The following is a 26,130-nucleotide window of genomic DNA, read 5'->3' as shown; positions in this document are numbered from 1 at the left end:
TATCTCCAATCTGGCTGGAATTTGGGGGTGTCATAATATGCAGCCTAAAGATTATGTAGCCATTATTCAAAAAAAATGGTATTGATTTTCATTAAGAGTTGAAGCTGTTTGCATGTGATTCCATAAGCATGTTTTTTTTAGATTGCATTTCCAATTTTATATTCTGAGCCAGTTTTCTTTATTGACATACAAATTAAAAATTCCAAATGATATGTTAATCCAGTAGAACATGGGCAAAATTGCATTTGAGAAAGGGAGAATTTCAATGTGCTTTCATGGAGTTAGCTATAAAGCACATTTTCTTGAGCATTATAAGAGGGCATTGAGTCTTGACAGGACCAGGCAATAAAAGAAATGCTTGTCTCCATGGTGATTAATGGTGTTGATCGAGGACAAGAGTGGTCAGATTTGCACTTTCACGGGTGATAGCAATTTTTTTGTCACATTAGTTACTCAGCAGTCACTGTGAACTAAGCTGCAGTAATGCTTCACTTATTGAAGAAGGTGGGTAAAGGAGGGCTGTGTATTTTGAATATAACAAACAACATCAAAGACTGCTTCACTGATGCATGGGCATTGCTGAAATCTGTATCATATTCTCAATTTGTTGGAAAACACAAGGATATTGTGGTACAATTATTTCCTTACATTAAAATGCAAGCAGTTATTCTAATACATTATTTTTACACAAGGCTTATATTCAGTTTATTGGCTCTGTTGACAGCGCTCTCTACACTTGAGTCAAAAGTTGGGTGGTTCAAGGCCCACCCTGGAGACTTCAGCACAAAATCAAGGTGGACACTTTAATACAGTCCTGACAGACTGCTGCACTATTGGAGATACCATCTTATAGATGAGACATTAATCCAAAGTTCTAAGCTGGACATGAAAGATTCCATAAACAATATTTATCCCATAGCCAAAATCATGAAAACAAATTATTTGGTCACTATCACAGTGCTGTTCATGGGACCTTACTATGCACGAATTGTGAGCCTCTCTTCCTACATTACAATAGTGACTACACTTCATAAAGTACTTAATAGCAATAAATGTTTTGGGATGTCACAAGATTGTGAAAGGTGCTATGTGAATGCAAGTCTTCCTTTTTCTTTCTTTTAGACAACCACTTTCCAATTCTATCTGGGACTTTAAAGATAGAAAAATGTGATGTTCTTTTGCTTTAGGAGATCAGTAGGGAGTGTTAATGTCAGAAAGATCCAATAATCTATCAAATGTTTGAAATAAATTCTAATGAGATTGTTGATTATTACTGACAATAACCTGTAAGGTTCTGCATATGGACAGATATAAAATTTAGAGATTTAGTTGTAAGAATGTACAAAAGCAGGTTACAGGAAATGACCACCAAGACTGTCCTTTCCATAAACATGTACAATCAAGGTCATTGTAGACATTATCCAATCTATTTGAGAGATAAGTCTTCATAAATATCCTTGATCCTCAACTTAATCAAACAAAAATCCAGTGCATTAATCCATTCTCACTTTTCCACTAAGCTAAAAGCAAAATACTGTGGATGCTGGAAACCTGAAATAAAAACAGAAAATTCTGGAAAAACTCTGAAGAAGTCAAACGGACTTGAAACATTAACTCTATTTTTCTTTCCACAGATGCTGTCAGACCTGCTGAGCTTTTCCAGCATTTTCTGTTTTGATCTCACTTTCCCATTACTCAGAATGCTGCCCTCCATAGACAACCCTTCCCTCCTACCCCCCTGCCTCCCCCTTCCCCAGCGTTATGTCCCATTGAATGTTTGATCATCCTAGCTTACAACTATCTTTATAATCAGTTATGCAGTTAAACATCAGATATTCCATTCTCTTCAGTTGGATTAGCATCTGGTACAGTGCATTACTGGTATCGACCATTACTTAGCATCGTGAATATAGACTCAGTTGAAACATTCAAAACGTAAATGGACATATTCTTGTTTTGCCAAAGAGTGGAGAGTGTTAACATGAGGGAGACAAAAATAGCCTGAGCTGGTATTGCACACAAACCTTGCAATCAAGTGAACTGGGTGGACTGAATGTTCTTCTCCTCTGTTAAACCTTGCATTCTTTGTACCATTTTATTAGCATTAATGACATAAATAGTATGTTAAGACTGGAAAGCTGATGTGGAATCAGTGATATAGTCCGTGTCCTTTCAGGAATGCTCTATGTTCAGTATCAAATATGCAGTTCATTCTCTCAGTTCACATGCTCCATTAATTTTCTGCTTTTGAATGTATTGAGTATTTGGGATCTTAACAAAAATATGTTTCTTTCATACAGGTGAAAACATAGCGTCTAAGATAATTAAGGGATATTAGACTGGTAGATGAGTGTTCAATCCTAAGTTCAAGAAATTAAGTGAGGAATGATCTTTGAGCCTTTCAAGTCTGAAAAAGAGTCAATTTGCAAAATCAATGGATAGTTAACTGTTGGCAATAAATCAGTTTCCACATGTTTTTGCAGAATTTTTATTAACGAAATAAAATGACATGAAAAAGTAATCAAAGCTGATGAAGACATAGTTAAGATATATTTAAATAACATTTTTTTATCTGCAGAAGTTGCGCCACAAGTGACCATTACTGCACCAGAGGGAAATCACCAGGGAAAAAGTACAGGTCCCACCCCGGACTGCTCACCACCATCCCCAGATACGGCATTGAAAAATATTGAGAAAGTAATCCGACCTCAGGTAAGATGAGTTGGAATGATTTATATATTGTTGTTATTGAACGAAGGTAGTGCAATTAGTAGTCTAATGTTTCACATATACAGATCACTACATTAATAGAGTGCTGACAGTACGAAACTCCTCTGTCACAGACAAAAGTTATGTGTCCCTTTTTATTACTCTTAATCAATCTATTTATATTTAAAAGTTGTGTTTTCTTGCCCTCGGAGTGATTGCCCCAATTTAAGCAATCTAAGCAGCAAGTTTTTTGTGAGTTTTTAAAAAAAGTTTATTTCTTATCACACACTTGACCCTGGATGTTTAAAACAGGATGCCTCACTCACGCGACTCGCACACTCACACACACAGTCGACACACACACACAGATTAAATATAAATAAGGGTAAAACAATGCAATTATAATTTATGATTGCCTCCGTCTCTTTTTTGGCAGGCCTGTAGTTTCATAGATGAATGACTTATAAAGCAGAGTATTCTCAGTAAGCTGTGAGACTCCTTGTAGTCAAATTTCCATGAGATTGGTTCTCGGGTGAACTCGAAGTTGGAATGAATTCCAAGGGGGTGGTGGTAGGGGCAGGTGGTGGAGAATCCTTTTCTGATTTTCAAGGTATTGCTGTTTATTACCTCAGCTGCTTAGATGATTCACAGCTAGTTTGATGGTTTTCTAATGGAACCCAGGCTGCAGAACAGCTTCTTGCTGTTATTTTAAAAATGGATAGCAAAATGATTTCCTCACCATGTGACGTGTACAAATTCAAAGTCATCCTTTCCCCAAAAGAGGTGGTGTGTTGATTACACATCCTATGTTGTCATTTGACACTTTGCAATTCACCCAGTCTATTTTGGGTGAGGGGCCATTATGATACCACGGAAAGTTGATGGGATCCATTCTTATTTGTCTAACACACATTGAGTTTCAATATTTCTCTTGTCCATGGTGAAACAGAAAGGTGGACCCGTTGAAAAGCTATGGTTTTTTGTTGATGGTCCATCCTTAAACCAAGGGATGTGTGAATTTCCCAAATTGCTGTGAATGTCCATATTTACTTAACTATTTGCTTGAGACTCCGGACTGTCTGGAGCTCCAAATGCAAACGGTCGCATGATTTGCCATGTTTTGATAGTCTGTGTTCAAAGTTTTAATTTATACAGGAACAAGAAACCTGGGTTTAACTAGTTGATGCTAATATTTTTGAAATATTTGAAGCAGAAATCACTTGGATTTGTTTAATATGGGGGATTTAGCTTATTTCTTTTGACTTTGTGACTTCAGTCCATGCCTAGCACACTGCAGGTGACAGATTGATTCCCTGCTATTTGTTACTAATGTTCTGCTTGCACTGGGTTCAGGCCCTTTACTCTTTACTCAGTCTATTCAGTGCACACAGTCAGGCTGGCTTGAGCTGTCCTAAAGGTACTGCTAGCTCTTTTGTAGCACCATCTCTCTGTGGAGTAATTCTGTGCTGTAATTAATTAATTTTCTTGTGTGTCACACCATGTGTTTGTATGATATGAAAAATAAAATGTTAGTTTTAATTTGTGTCATGTGCTGCTTAAAATGGGAGGATAGGTGGTTTATGGGTGGGCAGAATTGAGAACAGCACCTTAGTCAACGTAAACGGAGACATCATAAAAATTGATGGAGTGGAAGCAGTTGTTTGTCTATAAAATGGACAGCTATTTACACAGAGTAGCCTTCAAATTGGTCGTAGTGGTAATCTTACACCAGAAGTGTATTTTGGAATCCAACATATGTGGCGCCCATATTGCCAGTTAGGAATCACACTGTTGTACATTTTGGGTCTGTTCTGACCTTTTTGCCAGCATAGAATGGATGACAGATAATTCTCATTATGCTTTTGGCACACTGTAAAATGGAGCAATCAGAAGTGCAGTCTTTCTTCTTTCACATCATGTTGCGCAGTAGGTAATGAGTTAATTTGCAACAGCATATATATTTGCAGAAAACCATATTGTTACAATGAATTGTTTCTTAATTGAAGAGGTATATTATGAGGTCAGATAGTGATAATTAAAATGTGAGAAGCTAAGAGGTACGAATATGACTCTAATAGAGCAACTCCCTGTTCTCAGATTATAGATAAAACTTTGTTTTGACAACTCCAGCACATGCCTGGAGCACTCCCTTATCCCACAATTTACTACTTTGTAAACCGAATGGTTGGAAAATATGGGCTGGAGGGGCAATATTTTCTGATACGTGCTGCAGGAATCCCTAAGTGGAAATCCTCCCTAATATATTTAAGTTATAGTTAAGAATGGTCATAATGTTGTATTGTATAAGTAGTCAGCAAATGGATCAATTTGCATTTATACAGTATAGAGCCTTTAACATAGGAAAAACAGAACCTTTTGCAACTTTACAGCGGCAAAATTAAATAAAAATGGATACCAAACCTAAAAAGATGTCAAGAAGGGTAAGAAAATAATTTTGGAGGCTCTTAAAGGAGGAGAGGATATTCATGAAGCAGAGGAGTTTAAGGATGGCATTAGAGTGTGGAACCTAGCTGGCTAAAGGTACAGAAACCAACAATAGAGCTAAGGGTGTGGGGTGCACAAAAAGCAAGTGTAAAAGAAATGGAGGGCTCTTGGGGTTGGAAGGGGTGGGGGCGTGGGGTGATGGTGATGGCAAGGTGAATGATGGTGGTTATGGCTGGAAAAGGTTACAGGGATAGGGAGGGGTGAGGCTATGACAGAGCTTAAACATGAGAATGAAAATGAAGGTGCTGGGATATTGGGAGCCAATATAAACGAACAAGGGCAGGGGTGATCGTTGAGCAGGTGCAGAATAGGATATGGACAGAAGGGCTTTGAATGGGCTGAAGTTTACAGAGGAGAGCATTGGACTACTCAAGTATGAAGGTGGCAAAGATATTGGTTAAAATTTTCAGCTGCAAATACGCTGAGGCAGATGATATTATGGAGGTGGATGTAGACATTCTTAATGATGGAGCGGATATGGGGTTGCATGCTCAGCTTGGGGCTGAATTAGATACTAAGATTGCATCCCATCTGGTTCAGCCTGAGGTAATGGCGGGGGAGGATAATGGAATTGAAGGTGAGGATGCAGAGGTTGTTGTGGGGGCAGAAGAAGTGGCATCATTCTTCCTTATGTTTATTCTGAGGAAATTATGGTTTATCCATGTTTGAAAAAGTAGCCTGGCAACACAAAGCTTGACATCATCAGTACATTGTACAATAAAATTACTCTTTTTGAGTTCATTAATAGCTGATATGAACAGCAGACACATCCCCATGGAGCAATACTCATTATTACTCCCGCAAACGTCATGCTATGCTTCCTAGACAGTTATAGGCCCATTTTAAATACTGCTATCTAATTTGTCACTCATCTTATAACTTTAATTCTCTTTAAAAGTCTCATATGAATATCCAAGTAAATGGTGTCCATTGGCTAGCTCTCATCCATCAATTCCTTTAACTCTTCAAAGAACTCCAATAGAAATGTGAGGGATAACCTAGTGCTTCTGAATTCAAACTGACTACTTCTTACAACCTCAGGGCTCTTTGAATGAATTTATGTGAGTCTATCAAATGATTTCCCCATAATAATATTAGGGCAATATGTCTACAATTGTAAGATTCATATCTTAATTCCACTTTTGGAATATCAGGATAACATCCATTGTCCTGCAGTCCATGGATACATCATCCAATATTTAAGGAACTGCATAATATTAGCCAGAGCCATTTATGTCTTTTTCCTCTCTCATTTGTTTGAAGATTTTAGGATGTATGCCATTTGGCTCAGATGCCTTGTAAATAGGGCTATGCGTAAAATCAAAGAATTACCAATGATCGACTGAAAATTGGTTCTGTCCTGAGTTCTTAATTCTAAATGACTGGATCTAGAATTTACTCAGACATGGGCTAATTCCTAGTTTTTCCATGGTACTTTGGCCAATTCTATCATTTGAATTACTCAACTGGTCTGCTGCGAAGATAATTTTAAAAACATTTGTTCCCTCCCTCACTTCAAATCCATTTTATCCTGATTGTTCCTGCCTTTCTGCTAATTCAAATCTCCATATCGTGCTTGCCCATATCGTATCTCTACCTGCCTCTCCTGACCCTGCCAACTCTCACTAGTCGTCTTTCTATCAATAGTTTTGCCCTCTGGCTCTATAAATTTCACTTTCTTAAGAAGCCTATTTCTGTCTTTCTCTGGATCTGTCCTCAGCTACAAATCTAGGTTAAGGCTTGATCTCAACTTTTATGTTATATAGTTGCTGCACTAATCATTACCCTGCATGACTTCATACTTCTCACTTCCTTAGTAAAATAAATTTTATTTAAAGGTTTTTTTTTACAAATGCTTCAATTTGATAGCCATATATTTTGTGTTGTGAATCATCTGAGAAGGGTCTTTAAGAGGAATGAAGCCTCTTTAGAATGTTAAGGTAGTATTTTTCTGTGTCTGGTGTTGTAAGCTATCGTTTATTTGCAATAAATCTTGTCTGTGTTGAGTTTTTTTTAAAAATCTGGCTGCTTTCCTTAATTTGTGAAGCATTCTTACTGTTATAAACATATCCATGAATTTGGTAATTATTGTAATAGGGCTCCAATATGTTACAGTTTTTTATTTAGAAACTTAATTCCTCGTTCCCCTTGACAAAAGGCTTCATTTGTAATTGAATGAATGACTTCAGTTTGGTCTTTAATTAAAGCATGTCGAGGAAGTAATGACTAAATTTTCATGATCCAATATTCATTACTGTGATTAGCTCATGTTGTTCAATCTATAATGAATTCACCAACTTGTTTAAGAGATAATTGAAACACACTTTGGAGCAGACGATGTACACAAACTCTAGGGTTTTTTTGCATTGTTTTGTGCAGTATTACAGCGATTGAACATCGCATTTTGATGTAGCTGAAAACTCCAATCTAATATTCATTTATGTTTAAATTTTGCATAACAGGTGACTTGTTTCATTTGACTACTTCAGACAGATATATCCTGTAATATAAATTATATATTTAGTGTCATAAAATGTTTACTGTAATTTTCTGAACGTAATTTGCCCCCAAATATAATATGCACTCTGATTTTCATGAACAAGGAACCAAAATTGCATTATCACCATGTATAATACACACTTAAACTTCTGTCATACTGCAGTCAAAGTGCCATTATTCCCTGAGGCATGACTGGCTAATTGCAGGTGCTGGATGCCATTTGTGGCAGTCTGGGGAGCCTGTTTGAGAGAGCACATTCCTGGAGGATTCCTGCATGTATTATCATATAATACATAGACTAGCAAGCCTGGACTGTGAGGATCAAAGTACGGTTTTGGATGGCATCTTACTTATGATGCTGGTTGAGTCCTTTGGTTGACTAAAGCCTTGCACTCCCCAGATGGTTTGCCTCAGAGGAAAACCCTCACCAAGTCCAATCTTTAAAGGTACGCTACAGGGTGCACTGTTTAACTCTCTTCCAGGCAGCAATTTTCTTCTGTTGCCTCCTTGTTTCCTTGTGAGAGTTTCCATTCTTCTGCACAAATGTAATCTCAGGCAGGGAAACTGAAATCTAGCCTGAATTATGCTCTGGGCCTAAAAAATAAGATGCAAACCTTTGCAAGGAAAAGATAGTTCATCGCAACAGCATTGACTACATTCTCCGTGAGCTCCATGTACTGGCTGCAAAAAAAATGCTTGAGTTTTTTTCATCATGTATAATACACATGCTAACTTTGCAATCAATTTTTAGGGAAAAATATATTCAGACAATTATGGTAAGAGTGCAATTTACAGTTTTTTGCTAATAGAAAGAGGAGAGCAATGAAATAGTGCTCCTCAACAATGCCTTGACTTATTTCTATCACAATGAGTAGAATGCTGCAAACTTCTACTTTTAAGGAGAAATTATATTTTAGTCTGTCTAATCAAATGTCAAACCGGTATTTCACTGAATAGTTCAGCTTTACCCTCTACCTCTGTTGCCAGTGTGACATCAAGGAGCCCTAGCAAAACTGGAATCAATGGGAATTGAATGGGTTGGGTGGGTGGGTGGTGGGGGGGGGGGAAAGAAGGTGGTTGGTGGTGGTGGCTTCTCCACTGGTTGGAGTCATACCAAGCACAAAGGAAGATGGTTGGAGGTCATCACTGCAGGTGTTCTTCAGGGTATTGTCCTCAGCCCAACCATATTCAGCTGCTTCATCAATGACATTTCTTCCATCATAAGGTCAGAAGTAGGAATGTTCGCTGATGATTGCACAATGTTCAGCACCATTTGCGACTCCTCAGATGCTGAAGCAGTCCATGTCCAAATGCAGCAAGAACCTGGACAATATCCAGGCTTGGGCTGACAGTGGCAAGTAACATTCGCACCACACAAGTGTCAGGCAATGACTACCTCCAACAAGAGAGAATCCAACCATCGTGCCTTGATGTTCAGTGGCATTATCATCACTGAATCCCCCACTATCAACATCCTGGGGGGTTACCATTGACCAGAAACTGAACTGGACTAGCCATATAAATACTGTGGCTACAAGAGCAGGTCAGAAGCTAGGAATCCTGCGACGAGTAACTCATCTCCTGACTCCCCAAAGCCTGACCACCATCTACAAAGCACAAGTCAGGAGTGTGATGGAAATACTCCCCATTTGCCTGGATGAGTGCAGCTCCCATAACACTCAAGAAGCTTGACACCATCCAGGACAAAGCAGCCCGCTTGATTGGCACCGCACCCACAAACATTCACTCCCTTCACAACCGACGCACAGTAGCAGCAATATGTACCATCTACAAGATGCACTGCAAGAATTCACCAAGGCTCCTTCAACAGCACCTTCCAAACCCACAACCACTACCATCTAGAAGGACAAGGGAGCAGATAGATGAGAACACCACCGCCTGGAAGTTCCCCTCCAAGTTACTCACCATCCTGACTTGGAAATATTTTGCTGTTCCTTCACTGTCACTGGGTCAAAATCCTGGAGCTCCCTTTCTAACAGCACTATGGGTGTACATGCACCACATGGACTGCAGCGGTTCAAGAAGGCAGCTCACCACCACCTTCTCAAGGGCGACTAAGTATGGGCAATAAGTGCTGGCCCAGCCAGCGAAGATCACATCCTGTGAATGAATAAAAAAAAAAATTATATAATTTTTAACAAAATCAATTTGGGCTAGACATTTATTCTTGTAGGCAAAAGGTTCTGAATAGCTTACATTGCTACGTTGATCATTAATCTATAGAGCAAATTAATCACAGATTTATTAAAGTAGAATGTAGCAGCATATCACACAGAATTATGAGTTTAACATTGAACCCATAATGTTAACCTGGAACCCGAGTGCAGCTTTGGGTGCAGGGACAAAAGACAACCTCACAAGGCACCATCGAGGTGCAGATTTAAACCTCGGGCTTCATCACCATATTCCAAGATTGGCTCTGGCCTGAACTCCATGGCATTGTTATTATAAGTCATGGCTCACTCTTATCTGTGAGTCACAAGGTTCCAAATTCAAGTGCCTCTCCAGGGCTTGAGCACAAAAATCAAGGCTGCAGTGCTGTACTAAAAAAGTGCTATACTGTTGGTGGTGCTGTCTTTCAGATGAGATATTAAACCAAGGCTTTATCTGCCTGCTTCATGTAAAAGATCCCATAGCACTATTTCAAAGAAGAGCAGGAGAAATATCCCTGGTGTCATGGCCATTGTTTATCCCTCAATCAGTACCACAAAAAACCTATTTTTTTTTAGTTTATTATTTTACAGGCTGTGGGCATTCCTGGCTATAACAGCATATATTGCCCCATCCCTAAGTGCCATGTGGTGGTGGTGAGCCACTTTCTTGAACTGCTGCAGTCCATGTGCTGTAGATACAGCCACAGTGCTGTTAGGAAGGGAGGGACCTCCAGGATTTTGACCCAGCAACAGTGAAGGAAGTATGATTTAGTTCTAAGTCAGGATGGTGTGCATCTCGGAGGGGAACTTGCAAGTGATGGTGTTCCCATGTCTCTGCTGCCCTTGTCCTTTCAGATGGTAGAGGTCAAGGGTTTGGAAGGTGCTGTCGAAGGAACCTTGGTGAGTTCCTGCAGTGCATCTTGTAGATGGTACATACTGCTGCTACTGTGCATCGGTGATGAAAGGAGTGGATGTTCAATGTGAGAAGTGGGGTGCTGATCAACCATGCTGTTTTGTCCTGGATGGTGTCAAGCTTCTTGAGTGTCGTTGGAGCTGCACTTATCCTGGCAAGTGGGGAGTATTCCATCAGACTCCTGAGTTTTACCTTCTAGATGGTGGACAGGCTTTGGGGACTCAGGAGGCAAGTTATGCACTGCAGAATTACCAGCCTCTAACCTGCTTTTGTAGCCACAGTATATATATGGCTGGTCCAGTTCAGTTTCTGGTCAATGTTAACCCCCAAAATCATGATAGAGGGGGGATTCAGTGATGGTAATGCCATTGTTTGCCAAAGTGAGATGGTTAGATTCTCCCTTGTTGGAAATGATCATTGCTTGGCAGTGAATGTTACTTGCACTTTTGAGCCCAAGCCTGAGTATTGTCCCGGTCTTGCTGCACATAGACATGGGCTGCTTCAGTATCTAAGAAGTCACCAATGGCACTGAACAATGTGCAATCATCAGCAAACATCCCCACTTCTGACAATATCGAGGGAAGATCAGTGATGAAGTGGCTGAGGATGGTTGGTCCGAGGACACATCCCTGAGGGACTACTGCAATGGTCCTAGGGCTAAGATGATCCACCTCTAATAACTACAACCATCTTCCATTGTGCTAGGTGTGACACCAACCAATGGAGAGTTTTCCCCGATTTCCATTGACTCCAGTTTTGCTAGGGATCCTTGATGCCACACTCAGTCAAATATTGCCTTGCTGTCAAAGGCAGTCACTATCCCCTCACCTCTTGAGTTCAGCTCTTTTATCCAAGTTTTGACCAAAGCTGTAAATGAGGTCAGGAGTTGAGTGGCCCTGGCCACTAAGTGCCAGTGAGCAGGTTATTACTGTGTAAGTGCTGCTTGATAGCACTGTTGTTGACAGCTTTCATCACTTCACTGATTATTGAGAGTGGATTGATGGGGCGGTAATTGCCCAGGATGGATTTGTCCTACTTTTCGTGAACAGGTCATAGCTGGGAAATTTTCCATATAGCCAGATAGATACCAGTGTTGTAGCTGTGCATGGCTAGGGGCGTGCTAAGTTCTGGAGCACAGTCTTCAGTGCTATTGCTGGAATGTTGGCAGAGCCCATAGCCTTTGCAGTATCGAGTGCCTTCAGCCATTTCTTATGATATGTGGAATGAATCGAATTGGCTAAAGACTGGCATCTATGCTGCTGGGAACCTCAGGAGGAGGCTGAGATGGATCATCCGCTCTGCACTTCTGGCTTCAAATGGTTGCAGATGCTTCAGTCTTGTCTTTTGCACTGATATGTTGGGCTTCTCCGTCATTGAGGAAGGGGATATTTATGGTCATTATCTTATATAGTTTATATTACCTGGTCATTATCACAGTGCCTTTTGTGGCAGTTTGCTGTGTGCAAATTGGCTTCTGCATTTCCTACATTATAACAGTGACTACACTTCAAAAGTAATTCATTGGCTGTAAATTGCATTGAGATGTCTGGTGGTCATGAAAAGTGCGATATAAATGCAAGTCTTTCTTTGACAGTGAGCAGGAATCTGAGGGATCAGTCCCTGGCAGTAAAATAATCATTGAGGGAGGACCTACTCTTTATGGTCGGGGGAGGGAGCGGAAGACCAGGGCAAGGGAAATAGTAACTCCTACTTTGCTGAATGTCCGTTACATTCATCACATACGTTGTATATTTTGTACTTAGTGATTTACCTGTTCTATTAACACAGTTTGTTTTTCTGCTAACGCAATAATTTCTCCTCACCAGTGAGAGTGAGCTTTATTTTCATGCTGATGTGTTAAATGCATTAAATGTTGCTTTGATGTAGAGGCATTTCTCTGTTACTGTACTTTTATTTGTTTAATTAGAACAGCACTGATAACATACATTGGCTTCAAAACATCAGATGACTATCATTTACTAAATTACCATTTTGTTAAAAAATTATGAAAAAAATGTAATTACGATTGACATATGTAGAATGTGTTTTTTTATCCTCAAGAATAATGCATGGTGTCTATTTGACAATATTATGTCAGCCGCCTTTACAGTTGATGTTGCAGTTGATGCATTTGTGTATATATGTTCAAATATACAATATGCATTTATAATACACCTTTAAAATAATAACATGTTTAAGGTGCTTCATGGGAGTATTATCAAACAATATATGACACCGAGCCATGTAAGGAGATATTAAGGCAGGTGTTCAAAAGCTTAGTCAAAGGGGGTACTTTTTAAGGAGCGTTTTAAAGGAGGATAACAAGACAGAGGGTGGGGGGGTGCGGGTGGAAATCCCAGAGCTTTGGGCCTTGCCAGTGGAAGACTAGTGATTGAAATCAGTCTAAAAGGAATGAAACTGGACGGACCACATGGTATCAAACTCAGCACTCGAAACAACAACAGCCTTGTCAACCCTGCAAAGTCCTCCTTACTAACCTCTGGGGGCTAGTGCCAACATTGGGAGACCTGTCTCTCAGACTAGTCAAGCAACAGCTTGACAGAGCCATCCTCACAGAATCATACCTTACAGACATATCCCAGACATCACCATTACCATCCCTGGCTATGTCCTGTCCCATCAGCAGGACAGACCCAGCAGAGGTGGCGGCACAGTGGTATACAGTTGGGAGAGAGTTGCCCTGGGAGTCCTCAAAGACTCTGGACCTCATGAAGTCTCATGGCATCAGGTCAAGCATGGCAAGGAAGCCTTCTGCTGATTACCATGTACCAGCCCCCTCCTCAACTGATGAACCAGTGCTTCTCCATGTTGAACAGCACATGGAAGAAGCTTTGAGGTTGGCAAGGGGGCAAAATGTACTCTGGGTGGGGGACGTCAATATCCATCACCCAGAGTGGCTCAGTGGGCTGGCCGCGTCCTAAAGGATATAGCTGCTAGGCTGGGCCTACGGCAGGTAGTGAGGGAACCAACAAGAGGGAAAAACATACTTGACCTCATCCTTACCAAACTGCCTGCTGCAGATGCATCTGTCCATGACAGTATCGGTAGGAGTGACCACCGCACAGTCCTTGTGGAGATGAAGTCCATTCTTCACATTGAGGATACCCTCCATCATGTTGTATGGCGCTATCACCATGCTAAATGGGATAGATTTTGAACAGATGTAGCAACTCAAGACTGCACAACCATGAGGCACTGTGGGCAATCAGCAGTAGCAGAATTGTATACAACCACAATCTGTGACCCCATGACCTGGTATATCCTCCACTTTACCATTACCACCAAGCTAGGGGACCAGGGGCAGCACTCAGCATGCCTAAAATGAGTTGTCAACCTGGTGAAACAACAACACAAGATTACTTGCATTCCAAACAGCTTAAGCAGCAAGTGATAGACAGAGCTAAGCATTTCCACAACCAACAGATCAGAATTAATCTCTGCAGTCCTGCCACATCCAGTCGTGAATGGCGGTGGACAATTAAACAACTCACTGGAGCAGGGGACGCCACAAATTTCTCCATCCTCAACGATGGGGGAGCCCAGCACATCAGTGCAAAAGATAAGGCTGAAGCATTTGCTACAATCTTCAGCCAGAAGTGCCGAGTGGATGATCCATCTTGGCCTCCTCCGGAGGTCCCCAACATCACAGATGCCAGTCCTCAGTCAATTCAATTCACTCCATGCAATATCAAGAAATGGCTGAAGGCACTGGATACTGCAAAGGCTACGGAGCCTGACAATATTTTGGCAATAGGACTGAAAACTTGTGCTTTAGACCTTGCCGCACCCCTAGCCAAGCTGTTCCAGTATAACTACAACACTGGTATCTATCCGGCAATGTGAAAAATAACCCAGCTATATCCTGTACACAAAAAACCGGACAAACCCACCCAGCCAATTACTGTCCAATCACTCTACTCTTGATGGAAAGAGTCATAGACAGTGCTATCAAGTGTCACTTGCTTAGTGATAACCTGCTCACTGATGCTCAGTTTGGGTTCCACCAGGGCAACTCAGCTCCTGACCTTGTTACAGCCTTGGTTCAAACATGAACAAAAGATCTGAACTCCCGGGGTGTGGTGAGAGTGACTGCACTTGACATCAAGGCAGCATTTGACCGAGTGTGGCATCAAGGAGCCCTAACAAAACTGGAGTCAATGTGAATCAGGGGGAAAACTCTCCACTGGTTGGAATCATACCTAGCACAAAGTCAGGTGGATTGTGGTTGTTGGAGGTCAATCATCTCACTTCCAGATTATCACTACAGGAGCTCCTCAGGCTAGTTTCCTAGGCCCAACCATCAGCTGCTGCTTCATCAATGATCTTCCTTCCACCATAAGGTCAGAAGTGGGGATGTTCGCTGATGATTTCCCAATGTTCACCATTTGTGACTCCTCAAACACCGAAGCAGTCCATGTCCAAATGCAGCAAGACCTGGACAATATCCAGGCTTGGGCTGACAAATGGCAAGTAACATTCATGCCACACGAGTGCCAGGCAATGACCACTTCCAACAAGCGAGAATCTAACCATCACCCCTTGACATTCAATGTCATTACCATTCCTGAATCCCCCACTATCAGCACCCTGGGAGTTACCATTGACCAGAAACTGAACTGTACTAGCCACATAAATACTGTGGCTACAAGAGCAGGTTAGAGGCTCTCAATCCTGTGGCGAGTAACTCACCTCCTGACTCCCCAAAGCCTGTCCACCACCTACAGGGCACAAATCAGGAGTATGATGGAATACTCCCCACTTGCCTGGATGAGTGCAGCTCCGACAACGCTCGAGAAGCTTAACATCGTCCAGGACAAAGCAGGCTGCTTAATTGGCACCACATCCACAAATATTCGCTCCCTCCACCACTGATGCACAATGGCAGCAATGCAAGATGCCCTGCAGGAATTTACCAAGCCTTATTAGGCAGCACTTTCCAAACCCATGACCACTACCATCTAGAAGGACAAGGGTGGCAGACACATGGGAACAGCAACACCTGGAAGTTCCCCTCCAATTCACTCACCATCCTGACTTGGAAATATATCGCCGTTCCTTCACTGTCGCAGGGTCAAAATCCTGGAACTTCCTCCCAAACAGCACAGTGGGGGTGTACCTACACCATATGGACTGCAGCGGTTCAAGAAGGCAGCTCACCACCACCTCCTCAAGGGCACTAGGGGATGAAGAATAATTGCTGGTGTAGCCAGTGATGCCCACATCCCACGAATGAATTTATAAAAGTCAGTGTGTACTGGGGTGATGGGTGAACAGGGTTAGGATATGGGTGATAAAGCTTTGGATGACCTTATTTATTGAGTGTAGAAGATGGGAGTCCAACAAGAATTATGTTGCAATCATCAAGACTAGAGATAATAAAGGTACAGATGAGAGTTTCAGCAGCAGATGAGTTGAGACGGGCAGTATCAGGTGTGTTATTGCACAGAAGTAGTTAATCTTAGTAATGGCATAGATATGTGGTTGGAAGTTCATCTCTGGACCAATTTTGTTTCCATTTGTTTGTGGGGTGTGGACATCACTGGCAGGCGAGCACTTATTTCCCACCCCTAATTGCCCTTGAGAAGGTGGTGGTGAGCTGCCTTCTCGAACTGCTGCAGACCATGTGGTGTAGGTACACCCACAATTTTTGTAGGGAGAGTTCCAGGATTTTAACCCAGTGGCAGTGAAGGAGTGGTGATATAGCTCTAAGTCAGGATGCTATGTTACTTGGAGGGAAACTTGCAGGTAGACATGTCCTCATGCATCTGCTGCCCCTTGTTCTTCTAGGTGGTAGAAGTTGCAGGTTCGGAAGATGCTGTTAAAGGAGCCGTGGCATGGTGTTGCAATACGCCTTGTAGATGATACACACTGCTGCCACTGTGCACTAATGATGGAGGGAGTGAATGTTTAATGTGGGGGGATGGAGTACTGATCAAGCAGGCTGCTTTGTCCTCGATAGTGCCGAGCTTCTTGGAGCTGCACTTATACAGGCAAGTGGGGAGTATTCCATCACATTCATGACTTGTGCCTTGTAGATGGTGGACAAGCTCTGGGAGTCAGGAGGTAAGTTACTCTCTGCAGAATTCCCAGCCTCTGACCTGCTCTTGTAGCCACAGTATTTATATGGCTAGTCCAGTTCAGTTTCTGGTCAGCCAGAATGCTGTTATTGAGGGATTCAGCAGTGGAAATGCTGTTGAATGTTAAGATGAGATGTTCAGATTCTCTCTTGTTCAGGTGGACATCGCTTGGCATTTGTGTGGCATAAACGTTACTTACCACTTCAACCCAAGCTTGAATGTTGACCAGGTCTTGCTGAATGCAAACACGGACTGCTTCAGTATCTGAGGAGTTGCATGGGTAATGAACACTGTGCAATCAGCAGCAAACTCCCTCCCTCTAACGGTATGATGGCCATTGATGAAGCAGCTCAAGATGTTTGGCCAAGGGCGTGTGCCTGTGGGACTACTGCAGTGATCCTCGGGGTGAGATTAGCCTCCAACAACCACAGCCATCTTCCTTTGTGCTAGGTGTGACTCTAACCAATGGAGAGTTCTGACCACACCATTCCACCCCCCCCGCCCTTAATTCCCACTGACTTCAATTTTACAAGGACTCCTTGACGCCACACTCGATCAAATGTTGCCTGTTTGCCAAGGGCAGTCATTCTCACCTCACAAGTACGACAGCAAGATTGCAAATAGTCTGTTTCAGCTCCAACAATTGCCTGGGAGAGGGATGGAACTGGTGGCTAGGGAACACAGTTTATGGTGGACAAATTTTTGGATAAATATAGCACCTGGATTGACTGTCATTTTCATTCCAGTTGGTCTCATTTAGGTTCAATTAAGTGGTAAACCTGAACTAAAAGTGTTTTGTTAGCTTTGCAGTAGGAGAAAGGACATGTGAAGACAATGGCCTCAATCATTATCCTCTGGAACCCAATCCCCAAGAGTATTCTATAATTTTTTTTCTCTCAGTTTTCACTCTCCTCCCCTCCTAAAGATTTGGTTCCTTGTATCATTTCACAACCCTGGAGGCTCTTGATTACCTCATCCAATCGGCAATTTGTCTTAAGGCTAGACCATCACTGTTGATTAGTTATTTGACTTCATGAGGAATTGTCATTTTCAATCATCCTAGGAGGGTTTATTGGATAGTGTTTAGAGCTAGAATTCTGGCCAATATCTGATTTCCTGACTCAGGAAGCCTCTGCCATTGCATTCTCGCACTGACTAAATGTTAAACCTGGAATCTTCCTGACTACCTTTGCCAACTGGGTTGGGTTTCAGCTGTAGCTCAATGATAGTACTCTAGTCTCTGAGTCAGATGGTTGTGGGCTCAAGTCCCACTCCAGAAAATTTCAACACATAATCCAGGCTGACATTGAATTGCAATACTGAGCAAGTGCTGCACTGTTGGATGTGCCATTTTTCAGATGAGAAGTTGAATTGCAGGCCCGTCTACCCTCTCAGGTAAACATAATAAATTCCACAATGCTATTTGTACTGGTCAATATTTATCCCTCACCTCCTTCATTATGCCAGTTATTATGTTGTTATTTATGGGACCTTGCTGTAGGATTATAGGGGGGATTTTAACTCTCAAAGATAGGCAGGTTTGGGTTGGGTGGGATGTTAAAATGTTAGCCATCTGAATCCCAACTCCAACCCCCCCCCACTTCTGGTATTAATGCAGGTGGGATAGGGGCAGACAACCATCCTGCTACTGGAATGTGGGCTGGCAATGTAAGTATAATAATGAGGCTGCATGTCTCATTTTTAACCACCATTTTAAATTTAACTATGGCAGGCCTCAGGACATCTCACAGTTCAAGGGGACGAGGACTGCTGGATTGAGGAGATAATCCTTCCACATGCATTGTATAAACAGAATTCTTCTAGAGTCACTGCTTAATGGAAAATTAACCACTATGCTGTTTCCCTGTGAATCATCCAGTCTACTTTTTTTTAAATTATTTTCTATTCACTGCCAGACCTGCAGGTATAGCCTCAGTTTGTACTGAGCTTTAGGAATTTGTTCCTTTACATTGGTATGCCAACCTTGAGCAGTAAGCTGATGACCAACTTTCTTAAGAATTTGCTCCTATTGCGGCTGTGTCACTGCAAGTTCACGGCTCTGCCGCAGTACATGAACATTAACTGCTACAAGTAATTATGCCTTTTCAACATCTCCTGCACTGCCTGTTTGGGGGAGGGGCCGAAGCCAAGGACATTCACAGTGGTAAAAAATGAAAACTCTGCTTTTCACTTCTAATTAATTTCACTGAAATTACACTTGAATGTTAGGGAATCAGTAGGGAATTGGTTTTAAATTTGAAGTGAAAGACAAATAACTGCCACATTTTTCAAAATGCCTTCATTTAATTCCGTGCAATTTTTGATTGTTATTAATGATTATGTCATATCACCAGAGCAAAATCTATTTTTAACTTTTCAATGGCTGCAATTTTCCTTTAGTTCCCACTGAGAATTTAAAGTAAATTGTTACTGAATTTCTCCCTCCTCCAGAAGATGACCAGAAATGCTCAAAGTGTTTTGTGGGTTTTTTTTTTAGTCACAAAAGCTGTTTAAAATACATCAGCAGTAAACCTTTTTCCCAAACCATCCATGTGCGTTAACAGTACTGCACAGGTACTATTGAGTAGAAGTTGCTCAACTGGATCCAATGCCCTACTTTTTCCATCCTGCTTGGTTAATCCTTGAGGCATCTTTTATTGATGTTATAAAACTCAAAATCTCCGTTGCATGTTTAAAGTCTAAAGAGCTGCCAAAAGGCCTGTATAAGTATGTATTTGTCCCAAAGTGTGTGTTTTTTTTAACATTGTATTTTTTTCTAAAAACAGGCCACATCTGGCCCAACAACTTTCAGATCTTCAAGGCTTCTCGCACTGTCCACTATGCTTGCAAATAGCTAGAAAGTATCTTTTTCCTTGTGCCTTTGCTTTGCATTCAACTTACTTTTTCCAAAAGCTACTTTGTAATTTGAAGAAACCACTTTAAAAATGTGGAAAGAATACTTGCGATTACAGAGATGGTGATAGGTAATAGTAGGACATGAATATTTTCCAAAAGAGAAAGAGAAAATAGATGCATGCCTATTGTTTTTCTTCTGGAAGAACACTGGAATCTTTTCTTTCATATTTCTAATGTTTAGATGGTTTATTGGCTGAGCTCTATAAGGTCACTCGTAGGATTCATCAGTGTTCCATTGTTAGTCATCTAACCTAAAGAGTTAAAAAGACAGCTGGAAACTGGTCTTATTTCTTCATGCCCGAACATATACATACATATGAACGTACAAATTAGGAGCAGGAGTAGGCCACTCGGTCCCTCGACCCTGCTCTGCCATTTAATAAGATCATGGCTGATTTGATTGCAACCTCAAACCCTATATTCCTGCCTACTCCTGATTACCTTTTACCCCCTTATTAATCAAGAATCTATCTAGCTCTGCCTTAGAAGATTCAAAGACTCTGCTTCCACCGCCTTTAGAGGAAGAGAGTTCCAAAGACTCATGACCCTCTGGGAGAAAGAATTTCTCCTCATCTCTGTCTTAAATGAGTGACCCCTTATTTTTAAACAGTGACCTCTAGTTCTAGATTCTTCTACTAGGGGAAACATCCTCTCCACATCCACCCTGACCTTTTAGGATATACTTTTGGATTCCACAGCACTGGCTACCCGAGGAAATTGTTTTACATTCAGGAATGCTGCTGTATGACTCAATATCTAATCACATCTTTGTGAGACCCAGGGTGTTTCAACAGTACCCCATCGTGAACCAAATATCATGGTTTTTTTAAATGTGTCCTCATGTGAGCTTCTCCAAACTTATGTTAATAATACTGAGACAAAGCCAAATATGAACTATTAAGTTCATGCATTTCACAGATAAAAACGAATATACAAAGCATAAGAATTATCAGCAAAACTTACCTGAGTCCAATGGACTTCTGTTCCTGCTTGTGAAGAAGGCAAATAATACAAATGTATACATTGATCTCCTTAATGGGCTAAAAAAAGTGTCCTTGGCTAATCTTTTTCACAAGAACCTACCCAGCTCTCTTTGCTAAGGGTGGCCTTCGTCTTTAAGTAGCCCTACCTACCTTCCTCTGAATAGCTTTTGCCAAATGGCTGATTGTGACCATGCTTTTACTCCCAACCACAAATAATGAGAGGTTGGGGGTGAAGAAAAAAGGGGATTGATTCTCTTTTCTTGTTTCACTAGAAGGCTTATGAATAAAATTGGCATCTCTCCATGAGTGTATCCTCAGCAGATGCCCCAATGCTGTGCTCAAAAGAATTGGGTCATCCGAACTATAATTGGTATGAATGTTTGTCGGAAGTATGAAATTAGATCATAAAACCTATTGTTCTCAGTTGTTGTGGAACACATCTTCAATGCCATGTTCATTAATATATAATGGGAGTGAGATTGGTCTTAGACAGTAGCTCAAAATGGGCAATGAGGAATCAGCAGCCAGTCAATCAGTCAGTAAATGGGAAAGCTATTTGCCATGTTGCAAAGCACTGCCCAATTTTCTATTTTTCATCCTGACCTACTGCCCAAGACTGATTTCATCCCTTACGTTTTTGTATGAGCAACTCCAGAATATAGCTATAATAAGGGGCTGGATTTAACACTCACTGCCAATGGGTTTGAAGGTGGGGTGAGGGGGAGGGTGCATGTAAAAGAAAATCTAGTAGCCACTGCTACCAGTGGCACTGCTAGTACTGGATGGCTGCCGACTCTGATTGGGAACAGCAATACTCCAAGGCAGGACATCCTGATGGCCAATTGGCCATTAAATGTCTGGGGGCAGGGGGGGGTGGTGGTGCAAGCTCCACATGACTTTTTAGTGAAGGGCTTGGTGGGGGTTGGGTTTCAGAAACCATGCGCCCATTAAATCCAGCCCAAGAATTTTTAACTTTGCAAACCCACTTTAAAACACGTCACCTCAAAGCAACTTATTTCCAAATCTTTCCAGTGGAAAAATGGTGAAAAATCTTGAAACAAGACATCAGATTTATTAAGCTTAAAGAATAAGTGTTGCATATTTTCAGTATTTCCTAATGCGGATGACCAAGGATTATTAATACTGAAATGAAAGCAAAATACTGCAGATGCTGGAAATCTGAAATAAAAACAATAAAAGCTGGAAAAGCTCAGCAGGTCTGGAAGCATCTGTGGAGAGACAGAGTTAATGCTTTAAGTCCGTATGACCCTTCTTCAGGGTCGGATTTTGCCTGGATTGTACATCATTATTAATACAGAATGCTACTTCTAGTACTTTACAGAATTTTACAAGAATTTCTTTAGAATTTTTATGAAACTCTGACAAATAATTTACTTTAATCCACCTCTCACAGCACAATTGATGAATGTGAACCTTTCTGGAAAGCACATTTAAGAATTATCGAAACCTACCACAAGTTCAACTAATCAAAATACTTCATGTATTCACCAAACAAGAAATTAAACACTGTACTGGTGAAATCTGCCTCACTTCTTGTACCCAGTGAACTCTTAGGGCAGAATTTTCGAGCCCCACCCACCGCTGGGAAAATGCGGCCCAGCCAAAAATCAATGGACCTTTGGCTGGATCTCCGAATCTGCTGTGGCGGGACCCGCCATGATACGGCCGGAAAATCCCGCCCTTATCTTTTAATATTTCAATAAACCCCGACTTTGCTCTCAATCAACGTTACATTCTCCATCTTAGAATGCATAGACTTCAATCCAGGCAATGTCCGACCCTGTAGCTGGAGAGCAAGGCAGCTGTGGAAAAAATGAAAATAAATTAGCTGGAATCGTATGGAGGTGTCGAGGGTCTTGGTCGCTGGATAGGGCGCCAGCAAGTGCCCCATGTCACCTCTTTACAAGAAAGCCCGCTGCATTATGTGCCACTCAGGCACTTAGTGGCCAGCGCTGGACTTTTCCCAAGATCAAAGATTCCGGGTGAGGAAGTCTCACCCTCCAAGATCTGTTGACCGGTCAGAGGCTACACCACCAGAAAGGCAGTGCTTTTGCCAGTGTGATACCTTCCTGAGGCCTAGGATCATCGCTGGATCTCAGGCCACACGTGAGTGATGGTGGGAGAGGGGGGATCAAGGTGGGTGGTGGGGGGGGTGGGATTGGTAACAAGAACAGGGTTGGCTTTCAGTAAGCCCCCCCTTCTCAATGCAGGCTTCCTTGAGTGCCTTTGAAGAGGCAACCCCTCCCCTTCCCCCTCCCCCTCCCCCCACCGACCACCCCAGCCACCCCACTACCACCACCAGCAAGGGGAGGGCAGAAGATTCCAGCCAGTATTTCCAATAAATAAATATGAAATTAAACCTTGAATATTACTCTTCAAGATAAAAATATGGGTTAAGTATCTTTGGGAAGAGCGAAACAAATTTGACTGCAAAGTCACACTGAACAACAGGAAACCCTTCTTTCTTTGAAAAGACTTATCTAATTCGTTGTTCTCTCCTGATGTAGAGAACTTCTATGAACAATTTTATATAAACACTTTCAGATTTTCCATTCAAACAAAATGGGTCTTGAAATGCAACATGCTGAAACATAAATGAACTGTTCCACATCATATTAAAATGTAGTTTGTACCTGTACCCCTTGATTCCCACACATGGCAAATTCTTGGCTTTAGCACCTTAGGGAGGTATGGATGGGCCAATCCACATCATTGGCCCTTACTAACTAAAAGCCAGTTGAGATTGGGAGAGGCCTGCTGGCAACTGGGTCACCTGCCCAAGCTATGGGATGTGGTTCTGTGGACTCCATGAGCTATGACAAAATAGTAATCACTGGGACAAGCATTCAGGTTACATAGGTCAAGGAATTGCTGCAAATTAAAAAAGAACAATGAATTGTTCTCACTCAATGCAGCATCATGTTAAGAGCACTGTGATTCTTACTATTGATAGTTTAATACCTGCATTAGTTTTACTGAAGCAAAGAAAAATATTGGTGATCTAATCTGAACCTCTTGCTCTATTTTATTCAAAGTAATTGCAAGAGGTGCTGGAGTTTTAACTGGAGAGAGAGAGATAGCACTGTGTATATTTTGAATACAGCCCTTGAAAGCTACTCCAGCTGAGAAGATAAATCATCTACAAACAAAAACAGAACTACCTGGAAAAACTCAGCAGGTCCGGCAGCATCGACGGAGAAGAAAAGAGTTGACGTTTCGAGTCCTCATGACCCTTCGACAGAACTTGAGTTCGAGTCCAAGAAAGAGTTGAAATATAAGCTGGTTTAAGGTGTGTGTGTGTGGGGGTGGGGGGGGGGGGGGGGGGGGGGGGGGGTGGTGTGGAGAGAGAAGTGGGGGGGTGGTGTGGTTGTAGGGACAAACAAGCAGTGATAGAAGCAGATCATCAAAAGATGTCAACAACAGTAGAACAAAAGAACACAAGACATCTTTTGTTGTTGACATCTTTTGATGATCTGCTTCTATCACTGCTTGTTTGTCCCTACAACCACACAGCCCCCCTCCACTTCTCTCTCTCTCTCTCTCTCTCTCCGCCCCCCCCCCCCCACACACCTTAAACCAGCTTATATTTCAACTCTTTCTTGGACTCGAACTCAAGTTCTGTCGAAGGGTCGTGAGGACTCGAAACGTCAACTCTTTTCTTCTCCGCCGATGCTGCCGGACCTGCTGAGTTTTTCGAGGTAGTTCTGTTTTTGTTTTGGATTTCCAGCATCCGCAGTTTTTTTGTTTTTATCCAAGATAAATCATCTAATGAGTTGCAAAGCACAAAGAAGCAATAGAAAATTGTAAAAAAACGATTATGACATTTGATAGAAAACTGGTCTGATCATATAGCATCACAGAACAGATTGGACGTATGTAGTCCATCAAACACCTGGTTCTGCGAATAAAGAGGCCACAGTGTGAAGGAATTTATTTTTCAAATATGCTTTCTCTGCTTCTATGTTACTTTTATTCCAAATGTATGCCTGTGTCGCAGATAATTCTGAACACACTTGCAGAAAGTACGAGCTGAGCATGATTGAAATCTGTTGTAATAGTTATAACAGCAGATTTACAGTCAAGAGCATTGGTCGACCCAACTAGGTACAAATCAAATGTGTCAACCAACTTAGGTTTAATTGGAGTGGTTATGTACTTTGCTTGGCTTGTATTATTCTATGGTGCTGTTGTGAATGGAGTAAGGCACTGCCATGGTCCTTGCTTTTTTTTGACAACATTATACATTAGAACATTGATACATTGCATTATTAAGTGAGATATGTTTTGTATCAATAATTGCCTCCAGGTTCACTCCACTGAAGAAGATTTCTCAGTGGAACATTTTTTTTTAACAGATCTACTTATAGGGCTGAATTTTGCCGTCAGCGAGCAGGGGACGGGGCCCACTCGCCGACGTGCAAAATGAAGCGGCATGACCTCGGAGGGAACCCAATTAAATCTTCAGGAAGGTGGGCCCGCAGCAAAATCAGCTGTGGGCCCGCCTTCCTGTCAATGGCCAACTGAGGCGGGGAATAGAAAAAACATGAAACCTCATCCACTGGCGGGATGAGGTTTCATACAGGGATTTTAAAAATTTAAAAAAGTTTTAGTGAAATTTGTGAACATGTCCCATCTCGTGACATTGTCACATGAGGGGGACATGTTAAGGATATTTTTTTCCCCTATTTTTAATATTTTCACAACTGTCAGCAATCTCCCTGAGGCAGCACTTAGTCTCAGGGAGATATGCGCTCTTTTGTGCACATGTGCAGAAAAGCACACTCTTGCATTTGTGGAATCCCCCCGGGCTGCATAGGAAACGCACAGCGCTTCCTGCTGGTAAAAACAAAAAAACTGCGGATGCTGGAAATCCAAAACAAAAACGAAAACAGGATTACCTGGAAAAACTCAGCAGGTCTGGCAGCATCGGCAGAGAAGAAAAGAGTTGACGTTTCGAGTCCTCATGACCCTTCGACAGAACTTCCTGCTGGGCGTCATGCTGGGTGGGCCTTAATTGGCTCGCCCACTTAAAATGGCCGTGGAGCCCTTTTCTCCGGCAGGGATCGGCTCCCCACCCGCCCAAGATTGGGTCGGGCCCACCCACCCGGTAGGCAAAAAATTCTGCCCATAAAGTCCATGTCTGTCTAAGTCTTGAATATTGCTTCCGTATCTTCTAATATCTCTTGCATACTTCAAGAGGTTACACAAAAAAGTCATGGGGATCCCTCTCTCACTTCTGACTCCACCTTTTCATTACATTTTAACATATTTTATCTCCATTGTATTGAAATACTATGGTTTGTACTTCTTTG

The 26,130-nt window shown here is 41.8% G+C and overlaps 1 protein-coding gene across 15 annotated transcripts in view; it reads left to right on the top strand.

Moving 5' to 3' along the window:
• The window catches only part of anks1b (ankyrin repeat and sterile alpha motif domain containing 1B), an 865,501-nt gene that overhangs the window by 654,670 nt on the left and 184,701 nt on the right, over positions 1–26,130 (top strand). For all 15 annotated transcript variants that reach the window (XM_041202975.1, XM_041202978.1, XM_041202973.1 and 12 more), the window contains one exon: positions 2,579–2,712. In XM_041202975.1, the coding sequence (XP_041058909.1) occupies positions 2,579–2,712 (134 nt within the window). The remainder of the gene's footprint in view (positions 1–2,578; positions 2,713–26,130) is intronic.

The sequence above is a fragment of the Carcharodon carcharias genome, chromosome 13 (genome assembly GCF_017639515.1).
Source record: "Carcharodon carcharias isolate sCarCar2 chromosome 13, sCarCar2.pri, whole genome shotgun sequence".
Classification (NCBI taxonomy): domain Eukaryota; kingdom Metazoa; phylum Chordata; class Chondrichthyes; order Lamniformes; family Lamnidae; genus Carcharodon; species Carcharodon carcharias.
Note: the sequence above shows the minus strand (reverse complement) of the source record. Positions and strands in the feature narration are given on the sequence as shown.